The sequence below is a fragment of the Hyperoodon ampullatus genome (genome assembly GCF_949752795.1).
Source record: "Hyperoodon ampullatus genome assembly, chromosome: 11".
NCBI lineage: Eukaryota > Metazoa > Chordata > Mammalia > Artiodactyla > Ziphiidae > Hyperoodon > Hyperoodon ampullatus.
In genome coordinates, this window is record NC_136924.1 from 95,409,325 (window position 1) to 95,422,086 (window position 12,762).

Here is a 12,762-nt window from a genome sequence, read left to right on the forward strand (position 1 = left end):
CATAATCTATGTGGCAACCATACGGTCTCTACACACATATGAATGATGATTTAATTAAGCGATTCCTTCTCCCTTGTTTATTTCTCTATCCCGAATAGTGTGCATCTTCCAAAGTGTGGTCATTTAGTAAAAGAAGTACCATGTGAGCCAGAGGTACTTATATATTCCACAATATGTCACACAATAACCCTGTACAAGTCAAATTCTTTTAGATGAGATGAGGATATCCTAAAATAAATTAGGAAGTCTTCTTATGTATCTTTTTCTAAGGTGAAATGAGACACTGCACAGATCAGAGGTACTATTCTATTTGTCAACAATCAACCTTTCACTCCATTTTAATATTATTTAATTCTATGGAAAAAACAAGTTTTATTACATTCCTTTTTTAAAATGGGGGAAAAACTGTACAAGTAAGCATGATCAAACCTCTGTTAAAGCTGGTTAATACTGATCTTATTGCCTCGAAGTCTCTCTAGTAGTGTCCAAGAAATTATGTTTAATGTCCATCTGAAGGAAAAAAGCACTGGAGAAGCAAGAAGGGACTCGAGTAAAAAGCTTCAGAGGATTGTAGGGAGATGGAACTTGCCGCTTAAAAAAATTACGTTGAGCTCGGGTGCATCTCCATTTCTTAACACACCTTCCAAACCATTCACTGGGATAGTTTTACCCATGTTTAAAGGCTCATATTATATGCAGTTTGGGGGCTTTTATAAATTCAGAAATAAAGTAATATAAAGAGTAGAATATTGAAGGCTTCAGAGTAGGGCTATAAGAGACTCAATACTGCTAAATAAGTCCCCAAACAAAAACGGTCAGTCCACCCCAACCCAAAACCTATGTGTAATAGGAGAAAATGCACAGCAATAAGCAGAGGAAAAGCATGTAGCCTGGAATAAATCATACACTGAACAGTCTAGAACCAAAGAAAAAAAGCAAACAACATACATATACACAAAAGCCTAAGCAGCAGCTATTCTCCTCATGTCTTTAGGTGAGTACCTCTACCAGTAGATTATAGTTATGAAAACAACTCAGTTGTTTTTTTTTTTAAAGTAAAAAACTGTTTCCCATCATGCTCCATTTTCTAGAATCTTTCCTTTTTGATTGGTTGGTGTAAACAAAAAGCAAAGCACATAAACATGCAAGCGTGCACATGCGTGCACACACACGCACGCGCACACACACATCCTCCTAAAATGTGAAAAATGTAGATATATAACGCTGGTATTAGAAATCACTTCAACTTTATACTTAGGAACTTACAGACCCTTGATTTGCCCCCCAAAAATATTTTTCCTTGTCCTTATTCTTTAAATGCCCAACCACCAAAAGAAAAAAGGAAAAAAATAAAAGGCTTTAAATGCACATGTTTCAAGTCAGTGTCTTGTTAACAAAAAAGGTAGCATTTTCTTCACTTTGGCCATTGTTAAAGATGCAGGCATAGATCAGGGAATGTTAAGACTAGCATGTATTTAAAAAAAAAAAGCAACATTAACAGAGCATATATCTTTCAAAAAAGGCTAAAACACTAACAAATACAAGTCAATGCACATATTTTTAACTAGTGCAATTTTATCTACAATGGAGTAAATGTTATTTTGTGTGCCAGACATTGCAATACTGTTCATTTCCCTTTTATCATGCAAACATGCCAACTTTATCATTAAAAAAAAAATCTTTATTGGGTCACATTCACGTTGCCCTCCCACCCAAATTAAGGGGGAAAAGTCAATAACAGAGCTCCTCAAGATTTCATAACTATGAACATAAAGCGCCTAGATAATAGTGTATAGGCTGAATTTTCAGATTTGTATAAAAAAATTATAATTTAGGTAGATGTCTTCCTCACGGATTACAACACAATGTTAAGTACACTACTCTGAAATTTGTACCAACTGTACAAAAACAAAAGCAAGAGACCATGAAAATATTATGTTCTTCATGGCCTGAGAGCCTACGCATTTCTGAGTAATGTAAAACTATGAGAGCCTGACATTTTTCTGTATCTCACCTCTTCTGCCTCTCTATCTGTAGGATTTGTAAATCAAAGTCAGTAACATCTTAGTAGCAAAGGTCTCGTCTATCTCCCCCATTCTTCCCTCCTAACTAATCCTACTCAATTTTCTCTCATCTTTCTGAGCATTTTCCATGAACAGCATTGCAAGTTGGTTTTAAAAAAAAAAAAGAAAAAGAAAAAAGAAAGAAAAAAAAGGAAAGAAGAAAAAGAAAGTTTTACAAGGGTTTTGTTGGTTAATTATTTACTGGTGGAATCACTCCACCAGGAGTTTGATTTCATTGGCTAGCAGTTGGTTCATGTTGAATAGGCCCCCCGGGAGCTTGGTGAGCAGCTCTCGCTCCGTGGTTTCAGGGTCGCTGTCAACAGAGCTGGAACTTGCGCTCATGTTGTCGACAGCAGTGTTGGCTGGGGGACCCAGCTCCGGCTCACTAGTCTCACTGGCCGTGGACACCACGGAGAGCAGGGACATACGCCGGGTGAGCCGGCCAGAGGGCAGAAGGGAGGCGGCATAGTCCGCTATGATACCAGCTACATCTAGATTACAAGCCTTATCAAAGGCTATGAAACCTACATTTGCATTGGCCTCGCAGACACAGAAGGAGCCATCGTCTTTCGTCAACAGGTCAATGCCACACACATCCATTCCCAGGATATTAGACACCTGGATAGCTAGCTGTTTCCCTTGTTCACTCAATGAGCACATCATCCCGACACCACCTGGCAAAAGAGAAATAAGATAATAAGTTACCAAAATGATAAAATTTTGGAGTAAAACTAAAGCTGACCTTAAAGTTAGCCTCTAAGGCTAAACCTCTCTTCTAAATCAGTAGAATAGCAAAAGTGTTATTCTGGTGTAAAATTGGGACACTGAAGTCTAAGATTCTTTCATTAGGGAATCCCCTTCCAACACAGTCTCTCAACAAATTCATGACTTAGTACTTTTTCCATATGCTATTTTTTTCTGAAGACATTCAACTTTCACTGAAGCCTATCTTACTTGCAATAACATGGAACTTTTGCATAAATACAGTTAAACCACTTAATGTTGTTACTGGTTTTTATCAGTTTCAGATTTTGATTTGTAAAAATAGAGATGCATAAGAGGGAGAGAGGACAGAATCTAGGAACATGCTCCTCTTCCTCCACAGTCCCAATTCTAATCCCTTTGCTGTTCCTAAGCCAAAAGCATTCTGGGGTTTCAGGTAGCTGGAGGAGTGTGAGTGAAGTCTTCGCTGATACCTGAGAGAGAAGAATTAGAACTAGTTGGAGACGCTTCAAGACTAGAAAGGACTAGATAAGGACTAGAAAGCAAAAGAATTTTGACAAAACCTTGGCTTAAGGAGCTCAACAGGAGGAAAGCTGACATCAGTACTATGTAAGTATGCCTGACCCAAAGAGACCAAAGGTAAATGCACATATGACCAGAGTCCCCCTTACCACTGTGGCTGCAAGAGTAGGGGAGGGGAGTGCAGGAAGGAGGGGACTGGCACACTACCCAATGAATTAAATGACACTGCTTCTCAGCATCCATAGTACTGAGGCCATCTGGAATGCTCCAAATAACCAGAGCAGAGCTCTGATGTGATGTGACAATAATAAGAACAAATAACAAGCTGTCTATGACTTGAATGAAAGAAATAAGAGCACAAATTCAAGTTTAGCACAAAAAGACTCTCTGAACTAAAACAAAAACATGATTACCCAACTTAAAACTTTCAACAGGCCGGAGGAAGATGGCAGAAGAGTAAGACGCGGAGATCACCTTCCTCCCCACAGATACATCAGAAATTCATCTACACGTGGAACAACTCCAACAGAACACCTACTGAACGCTGACAGAAGACCTCAGACCCCCCAAAAGGCAAGAAACTCCCCACATACCTGGGTAGGTCAAAAGAAAAAAAGAATAAACAGAGACAATAGGATATGGACGGGACCTACACCAGTGGGAGGGAGCCGTGAAGGAGGGAAGGTTTCTACACACTACAAGCCCCTTCGTGGGCGGAGACTGCAGGTGGCGGAGGGGGAAAGCTTCGGAGTAGCGGAGGAGAGCACAGCAACAGGGGTGCGGAGGGCAAAGCGGGAGAGATTTTGGCACAGAGGATCGGTGCCCTCAGGCACACACCAGCCCGAGAGGCTTGTCTGCTCGGCCACCGGGGCGGGTGGGGCTGGGAGCTGAGGCTCGGGTATCGGCTTTCAGTCGGAGCGCAGGGAGAGGACTGGGGCTGGCGGCAGGAAGAGACCCTGAAGGGGTTAGTGCTAGCCCGGAGGGAGTCCGGGGAAAGGGTCTGGAGCTACTGGAGAGGCAAGAGACTTTTTTCCCTTTTGTTGCCTGGTGCGCGAGGAGAGGGCATTCCCCTCCCTCCCCTCTGCCTGAGTGAGCCAGAGCCCCCGAATCAGCGGCTCCTTTAAACCCGTCCTGTCTGAGCGAAGAACGGACGCCCTCCGGCGACCTACGCGCAGAGGCGGGGCCAGGTCCAAGGCTGAGACCCGGGAGTTGTGAGAGCAGAAACAGGGAAATCTCTCTGTGCAGCCTCGGAGGCAGTGGATTAAAGCTCCACGGTCCATTTGATGTGCCCTGCGTCTGTGGAGTGTATGAATGGACAGCGAATCATCCCAAATTGAGGAAGTGGACTTTGAGGACAAGATTTAAGACTTTCCCCCCTTTTTACAACGAATTATCCCAAATTAAGGAGGTGGACTTAGCAAGATTTCAGACTTCTCGCCCTTTTCCTCTTTTTACAACGAATTATCCCAAATCGAGGAGGTGGACTTGGAGAGCAAGATTTTTGATTTTTCCCCCTGCTCTCTTTTTGTGAATGTGTGTGTGTAATCTTCTGTGTAACATTCTCTCTGTATAGCTTTGCTTCCACCATATGTCCCAGGGTTCTATCGGTCCGTGTTTTTTTTTTCAATAATTACTTTTTAATTTTAATAACGCTACTATATTTCATACTTTATTCTATTTTACTTTACCTGCTCTTTCTTTTTTTCCTACCTTCCCTTCCTCCCTCCCTCCCTCCGCTCCTCCTTTCCTTCTTTCTTTTTCTTTCCTCCCTCCCTCCCTCCCACCCTTCTTCTTTCCACTTTCTTTTTATTTCCTTCCTCCCTCCCTCCCTCCTGTCTTTCTTTCTTTCTTTCCTTCCTCCCTCCCTCCCTTCTTCCATTCACTCTTCCTTTTGCTTTCATTCCTCCCTCCCTCCCTCCTTTCTTTCCTTTCTTTCCATCCTCCCTCCCTCCCTCCCTCCTTTCTTTCTTTCTTCCTTCCTTCCTTCCTTTCTTCCCTTCTTCCTTTCTTTCCCTCTCTCTTTCTTTCTTCTACTAATTCTTTCTTTCTACTTTTTCTCACTGTTATTATGAGCCGGGTGGATGAAAGGCTCGTGGTGCTGCAGCCAGGAGTCAGTGCTGTGCCTCTGAAGTGGGAGAGCCAACCTCAGGACACGGGTCCACAAGAGACCTCCCAGCTCCACATAATATCAAGCAGCGAAAATCTCCCAGGGATCTCCATCTCAACACCAGCACCCAGCTTCACTCAACGACCAGCAAGCTACAGTGCTGGTCACTCTATGCCAAGCAACTAGCAAGGCAGGAACACAACCCCACCCATTAGCAGAGAGGCTACCTAAAAACATAATAAGGCCACAGGCACCCCAAAACACACCACCAGACGTGGACCTGTCCACCAGAAAGACAAGATCGAGCCTCAACCACCAGAGCACAGGCATTAGTCCCCCCCACCAGGAAGCCTACACAACCTACTGAAACAACCTTAGCCACGGGGGACAGACACCAAAAACAACGGGAACTACGAATCTGAAGCCTGCAAAAAGGAGACCCCAAACACAGTAACATAAGCAAAATGAGAAAGCAGAAAAACACACAGCAGGTGAAGGAGCAAGATAAAAACCTACCAGACCTAACAAATGAAGAGGTAATAGGCAGTCTACCTGAAAAAGAATTCAGAATAATGATAGTAAAGATGATCCAAAATCTTGGAAATAGGATAGACAAAATGCAAGAAACAGTTAACAAGGACCTAGAAGAACTAAAGATGAATCAAGCATCGATTAAAAACACAATAAATGAAATGAAAAATACTCTAGATGGGATCAATAGCAGAATAACTGAGGCAGAAGAACGGATAAGTGAGGTGGAAGATAAAATAGTGGAAATAACTGATGCAGAGCAAAATAAAGAAAAAAGAATGAAAAGAATAGAGGACAGTCTCAGAGACCTCTGGGACAACATTAAACGCACCAACATTCGAATTATAGGGGTTCCAGAAGAAGAAGAGAAAAAGAAAGGGACTGAGAAAATATTTGAAGAGATTATAGTTGAAAACTTCCCTAATATGGGAAAGGAAATACTTAATCAAGTCCAGGAGGCACAGAGAGTCCCATACAGAATAAATCCAAGGAGAAATACGCCAAGACACATATTAATCAAACTGTCAAAAATTAAACACAAAGAAATCATATTAAAAGCAGCAAGGGAAAAACAACAAATAACACACAAGGGAATCCCCATCAGGTTAACAGCTGATCTCTCAGCAGAAACTCTACAAGCCAGAAGGGAGTGGCAGGACATAATTAAAGTGATGAAGGAGAGAAACCTGCAACCAAGATTACTCTACCCAGCAAGGATCTCATTCAGATTTGATGGAGAAATTAAAACCTTTACAGACAAGCAAAAGCTGAGAGAGTTCAGCACCACCAAACCAGCTTTACAACAAATGCTAAAGGAACTTCTCTAGGCAAGAAAGACAACAGAAGGAATATACCTACAATAACGAACTCAAAGCAATTAAGGAAATGGGAATAGAAACATACATATCAATAATTACCTTAAATGTAAATGGACTAAATGCTCCCACCAAAAGACACAGATTGGCTGAATGGATACAAAAACAAGACCCATATATATGCTGTCTACAAGAGACCCACTTCAGACCTAGAGACACATACAGATTGAAAGTAAGGGGATGGAAAAAGATATTCCATGCAAATGGAAATCAAAAGAAAGCTGGAGTAGCAATTCTTATATCAGACAAAATAGACTTTAAAATAAAGACTATTAGAAGAGACAAAGAAGGACACTACATAACGATAAAGGGATCGATCCAAGAAGAAGATATAACAATTGTAAATATTTATGCACCCAACATAGGAGCACCTCAATACATAAGGCAAATACTAACAGCCATAAAAGGGGAAATCGACAGTAACACAATCATAGTAGGGGACTTTAACACCCCACTTTCACCTATGGACAGATCATCCAAAATGAAAATAAATAAGGAAACACAAGCTTTAAATGATACATTAAACAAGATGGACTTAGTTGATATTTATAGGACATTCCATCCAAAAACAACAGAATACACATTTTTCTCAAGTGCTCATGGAACATTCTCCAGGATAGATCATATCTTGGGTCACAAATCAAGCCTTGGTAAATTTAAGAAAATTGAAATTGTATCAAGTATCTTTTCCGACCACAATGCTATGAGACTAGACATCAATTACAGGAAAAGATCTGTAAAAAATACAAACACATGGAGGCTAAACAATACACTACTCAATAACGAAGTGATCACTGAAGAAATCAAAGAGGAAATTAAAAAATACCTAGAAACAAATGACAATGGAGACACGACGACCCAAAACCTATGGGACGCAGCAAAAGCAGTTCTAAGGGGGAAGTTTATAGCAATACAATCCCACCTTAAGAAACAGGAAACATTTCGAGTAAACAACCTGACGCTGCACCTAAAGCAATTAGAGAAAGAAGAACAAAAAACCCCCAAAGTTAGCAGAAGGAAAGAAATCATAAAGATCAGATCAGAAATAAATGAAAAAGAAATGAAGGAAACAATAGCAAAGATCAATAAAACTAAAAGCTGGTTCTTTGAGAAGATAAACAAAATTGACAAACCATTAGCCAGACTCATCAAGAAAAGAAGGGAGAAGACTCAAATCAGTAGAATTAGAAATGAAAAAGGAGAAGTAACAACTGACACTGCAGAAATACAAAAGATCATGAGAGATTACTATAAGCAACTCTATGCCAATAAAATGGACAACCTGGAAGAAATGGACAAATTCTTAGAAATGCACAACCTACCAAGACTGACTCAGGAAGAAATAGAAAATATGAACAGACCAATCACAAGCACTGAAATTGAAACTGTGATTAAAAATCTTCCATCAAACAAAAGCCCAGGACCAGATGGCTTCACAGGCGAATTCTATCAAACATTTAGAGAAGAGCTAACACCCATCCTTCTCAAACTCTTCCAAACAATATCAGAGGAAGGAAGACTCCCAAACTCATTCTACGAGGCCACCATCACCTTGATACCAAAACCAGGCAAGGATGTCACAAAGAAAGAAAACTACAGGCCAATATCACTGATGAACATAGATGCAAAAATCCTCAACAAAATACTAGCAAACAGAATCCAACAGCACATTAAAAGGATCATACACCCTGATCAAGTGGGGTTTATTCCAGGAATGCAAGGATTCTTCAATATACGCAAATCAATCAATGTGATACACCATATTAACAAGTTGAAGGAGAAAAACCATATGATCATCTCAATAGATGCAGAGAAAGCTTTCGACAAAATTCAACACCCATTTATGATAAAAACCCTGCAGAAAGTAGGCATAGAGGGAACTTTCCTCAACATAATAAAGGCCATATATGACAAACCCACAGCCAACATTGTTCTCAATGGTGAAAAACTGAAACCATTTCCACTAAGATCAGGAACAAGACAAGGCTGCCCACTCTCACCACTCTTATTCAACCTAGTTTTGGAAGTTTTAGCCACAGCAATCAGAGAAGAAAAGGAAATAAAAGGAATCCAAATTGGAAAAGAAGAAGTAAAGCTGTCACTGTTTGCAGATGACATGATACTATACATAGAGAATCCTAAAGATGCTACTGAAAAACTACTAGAGCTAATCAATGAATTTGGTAAAGTAGCAGGATACAAAATTAATGCACAGAAATCTCTGGCATTCCTGTACACTAATGATGAAAAATCTGAAAATGAAATCAAGAAAACACTCCCATTTACCATTGCAACAAAAAGAATAAAATATCTAGGAATAAACCTACCTAAGGAGACAAAAGACCTGTATGCAGAAAATTATAAGACACTGATGAAAGAAATTAAAGAGGATACAAATAGATGGAGAGATATACCATGCTCCTGGATTGGAAGAATCAATATTGTGAAAATGACTCTACTACCCAAAGCAATCTACAGATTCAATGCAATCCCTATCAAACTACCACTGGCATTTTTCACAGAACTAGAACAAAAAATTTCAAAATTTGTTTGGAAAAACAAAAGACCCCGAATAGCCAAAGCAATCTTGAGAACGAAAAACGGAGCTGGAGGAATCAGGCTCCCTGACTTCAGACTATACTACAAAGCTACAGTAATTAAGACAGTGTGGTACTGGCATAAAAACAGAAAGATAGATCAGTGGATCAGGATAGAAAGCCCAGAGATAAACCCACGCACATATGGCCAACTTATCTTTGATAAAGGAGGCAGGAATGTACAGTGGAGAAAGGACAGCCTCTTCAATAAGTGGTGCTGGGAAAACTGGACAGGGACATGTAAAAGTATGAGATTAGATCATTCCCTAACACCATACACAAAAATAAGCTCAAAATGGATTAAAGACCTAAATGTAAGGCCAGAAACTATCAAACTCTTAGAGGAAAACATAGGTAGAACACTCTATGACATAAATCACAGCAAGATCCTTTTGGACCCACCTCCTAGAGAAATGGAACTAAAAACAAAGATAAACAAATGGGACCTAATGAAACTTCAAAGCTTTTGCACAGCAAAGGAAACCATAAACAAGACCAAAAGACAACCCTCAGAATGGGAGAAAATATTTGCAAATGAAGCAACTGACAAAGGATTAATCTCCAAAATTTATAAACAGCTCAGGCAGCTCAATAGCAAAAAAACAAACAACCCAATCCAAAAATGGGCAGAAGACTTAAATAGGCATTTCTCCAAAGAAGATATACAGACTGCCAACAAACACATGAAAGAATGCTCAACATCATTAATCATTAGAGAAATGCAAATCAAAACTACAATGAGATATCATCTCACACCAGTCAGAATGGCCATCATCAAGAAATCTAGAAACAATAAATGCTGGAGAGGGTGTGGAGAAAAGGGAACACTCTTGCACTGCTGGTGGGAATGTGAATTGGTACAGCCACTATGGAGAACAGTATGGAGGTTCCTTAAAAAACTAAAAATAGAACTACCATATGACCCAGCAATACCACTACTAGGCATATACCCTGAGAAAACCATAATTCAAAAAGAGGCATGTACCAAAATGTTCATTGCAGCTCTATTCACAATAGCCCGGAGCTGGAAACAACCTAAGTGTCCATCATCGGATGAATGGATAAAGAAGATGTGGCACATATATACAATGGAATATTACTCAGCCATAAAAAGGAACGAAACTGAGCTATTTGTAATGAGGTGGATAGACCTAGAGTCTGTCATACAGAGTGAAGTAAGTCAGAAAGAGAAAGACAAATACCGTATGCTAACCCATATATATGGAATTAAAAAAAAAAAAAATGTCATGAAGAACCTAGGGGTAAAACTGGAATAAAGACACAGACCTACTTGAGAACGGACTTGAGGATATGGGGAGGGTGAAGGGTAAGCTGTGAGAAAGCGAAAGAGAGGCATGGACATATATACACTACCAAACGTAAGGTAGATAGATAGTGGGAAGCAGCCGCAGAGCACAGGGAGATCAGCTCGGTGCTTTGTGACCGCCTGGAGGGGTGGGATAGGGAGGGTGGGAGGGAGGGAGACGCAATAGGGAAGGGATGTGGGAACAGATGTGTATGTATGACTGATTCACTTTGTTATAAAGCAGAAACTAATAAAAAATAAAAAAATTAAAAAAACAAAACAAAACAAAACAAAACAAAACAAAAAACTTTCAACAGAGGAACTGAAGGAGAGTTGCTTTTGTGAGTCTAACTTATAACTTGGAAAATCTACTGTAAGAAATATTTTGAAGCACATACAAAAAACCTGAGGTGAAGTCACAAAAGAAGGATAAAAAATTTGGATAACTGAATCAGAAAAACCCTAACCCCCAGAAGGAGAGAAGAAATTTTCCTGAAGCTTGGAAAAACTGAATCTGACAGAAACAGCTTACTAAAATCCAGGTTGGACTGACTGAGAAGAGACACATATCTAAAAATATCCTGACAAAACTGTTTAGCATTTCAAATAAAACAAAACAACCAAAAATAAGAGAACAAAACAAAAAACAAACTTACAAAGAATATAAATTACCTATCCCCCTCCCAAAATCAGAGTAGATTTGGACATTCAATTGCAAAAGTGTAAACTGTAAAGCAGTAGAACAGAAGCAAGACTCACACAATTTAAGAATCCTATCTCAGCCAATATATCATTCTCGTTTGAGAAAGAAAGCAAGCTATGAGGTATCTATCACTCACATACACCATCCGGGGAAAATAATCAAGAAAAGATACTAACATAGCAGCAAATGACTAAGGACAGAAAACTCAAGATATGGGAACATGCAGATGGGGAGTAAACAGTGACGAGTAGTGTAATTCTTGCAATACAGGTGTAATTAACTCTAAACAGATAAAGACTGCCTGGGAATGGATAAAGTAAGTGCTACATAAGGATTCTTGAAACAGAAGAGACACACAATAAAAGAAATTCTATTATAGACTTGAACTAAAACTATTAAATGGTTTCATCAGCAAAACACTGGAATACAAAGCCCAGGGAAGCAGAAATTTTTGTCTGTTTTGTTCACTGCTATATACAAAATACTGCTATAACAGTACTTGATACTTAGGAGGTACTCAAAGATATTTGTTCAGTGAATGAATGAATCAAGAGGGAGGAGTAGGAAGGGAAGTAAAACTGTTCTGGGAAGAGAGAGGGAACAAGAGGTGATGCATTTTGAGAGTAGAGATTTCAAGGAGTTTGGATCTGAGGTGTTAGACTAGAGAGGAGATCAAGAATGACTCCAAGAATTTTGGTCTAAACTAGAAAGATACAGTTGCCAAAAAACAATAAGGAGAAAACTGTGGATGGGACATATTGGGAGGAGGAGTTAGATGAGGAGTTCAGTTTTGGACATGTTAAGACTAAAATGTCTAACAGACATCTACATGGAGATAGAGGGGCAGTGATTTACATGTGCCTGGAGTTCAGGAAGAAAGCCTAAACTGGAGAGATAAATTTGAAAATAATAACATAGATAGCATCTAAAGCCATGAGCTAGATAAGATTACTAGGAACGTAAAATAAACAGAGAAGAAGAAAAAACCCAGACTACGTTCTGAGGCGCTTCAACAGTAAGAAATCTCAGAAGATACACACTTAAGCAAATCAAAATCAGCAACATTCTTTGGACCAATGGGTAAAATGGGTTAGGACACAGCTTAAATGAAATAATATGACCAAAGAGGGAATTTGTTAGACATTTCACACATGTGCGAATTGGGGTACAAATTGAGCCTGGGTGAAAGCAAATTTATGATTCAGAAAAATCCAACTTCATTACTAGAAAAACAATTCTATACATTTATTATATTAGTGGTAAATCTATGAATCATATTTACATGTGAAAGATACGTTTTTCAACATATTAAATAAAAAGATCTAAGTTATATAC

The 12,762-nt window shown here is 39.4% G+C and overlaps 1 protein-coding gene across 1 annotated transcript in view; it reads right to left on the minus strand.

The window, feature by feature from the left end:
* Nucleotides 1–2,273: 2,273 nt before the first annotated feature.
* Nucleotides 2,274–12,762, minus strand: part of RIMKLB (ribosomal modification protein rimK like family member B) — a gene marked incomplete at both ends in the record, with an annotated part of 29,822 nt that continues 19,333 nt past the window's right edge. Inside the window, one exon of the mRNA XM_079715728.1 lies at nt 2,274–2,737. Within this exon, the coding sequence (XP_079571854.1) occupies nt 2,274–2,737 (464 nt within the window). The remainder of the gene's footprint in view (nt 2,738–12,762) is intronic.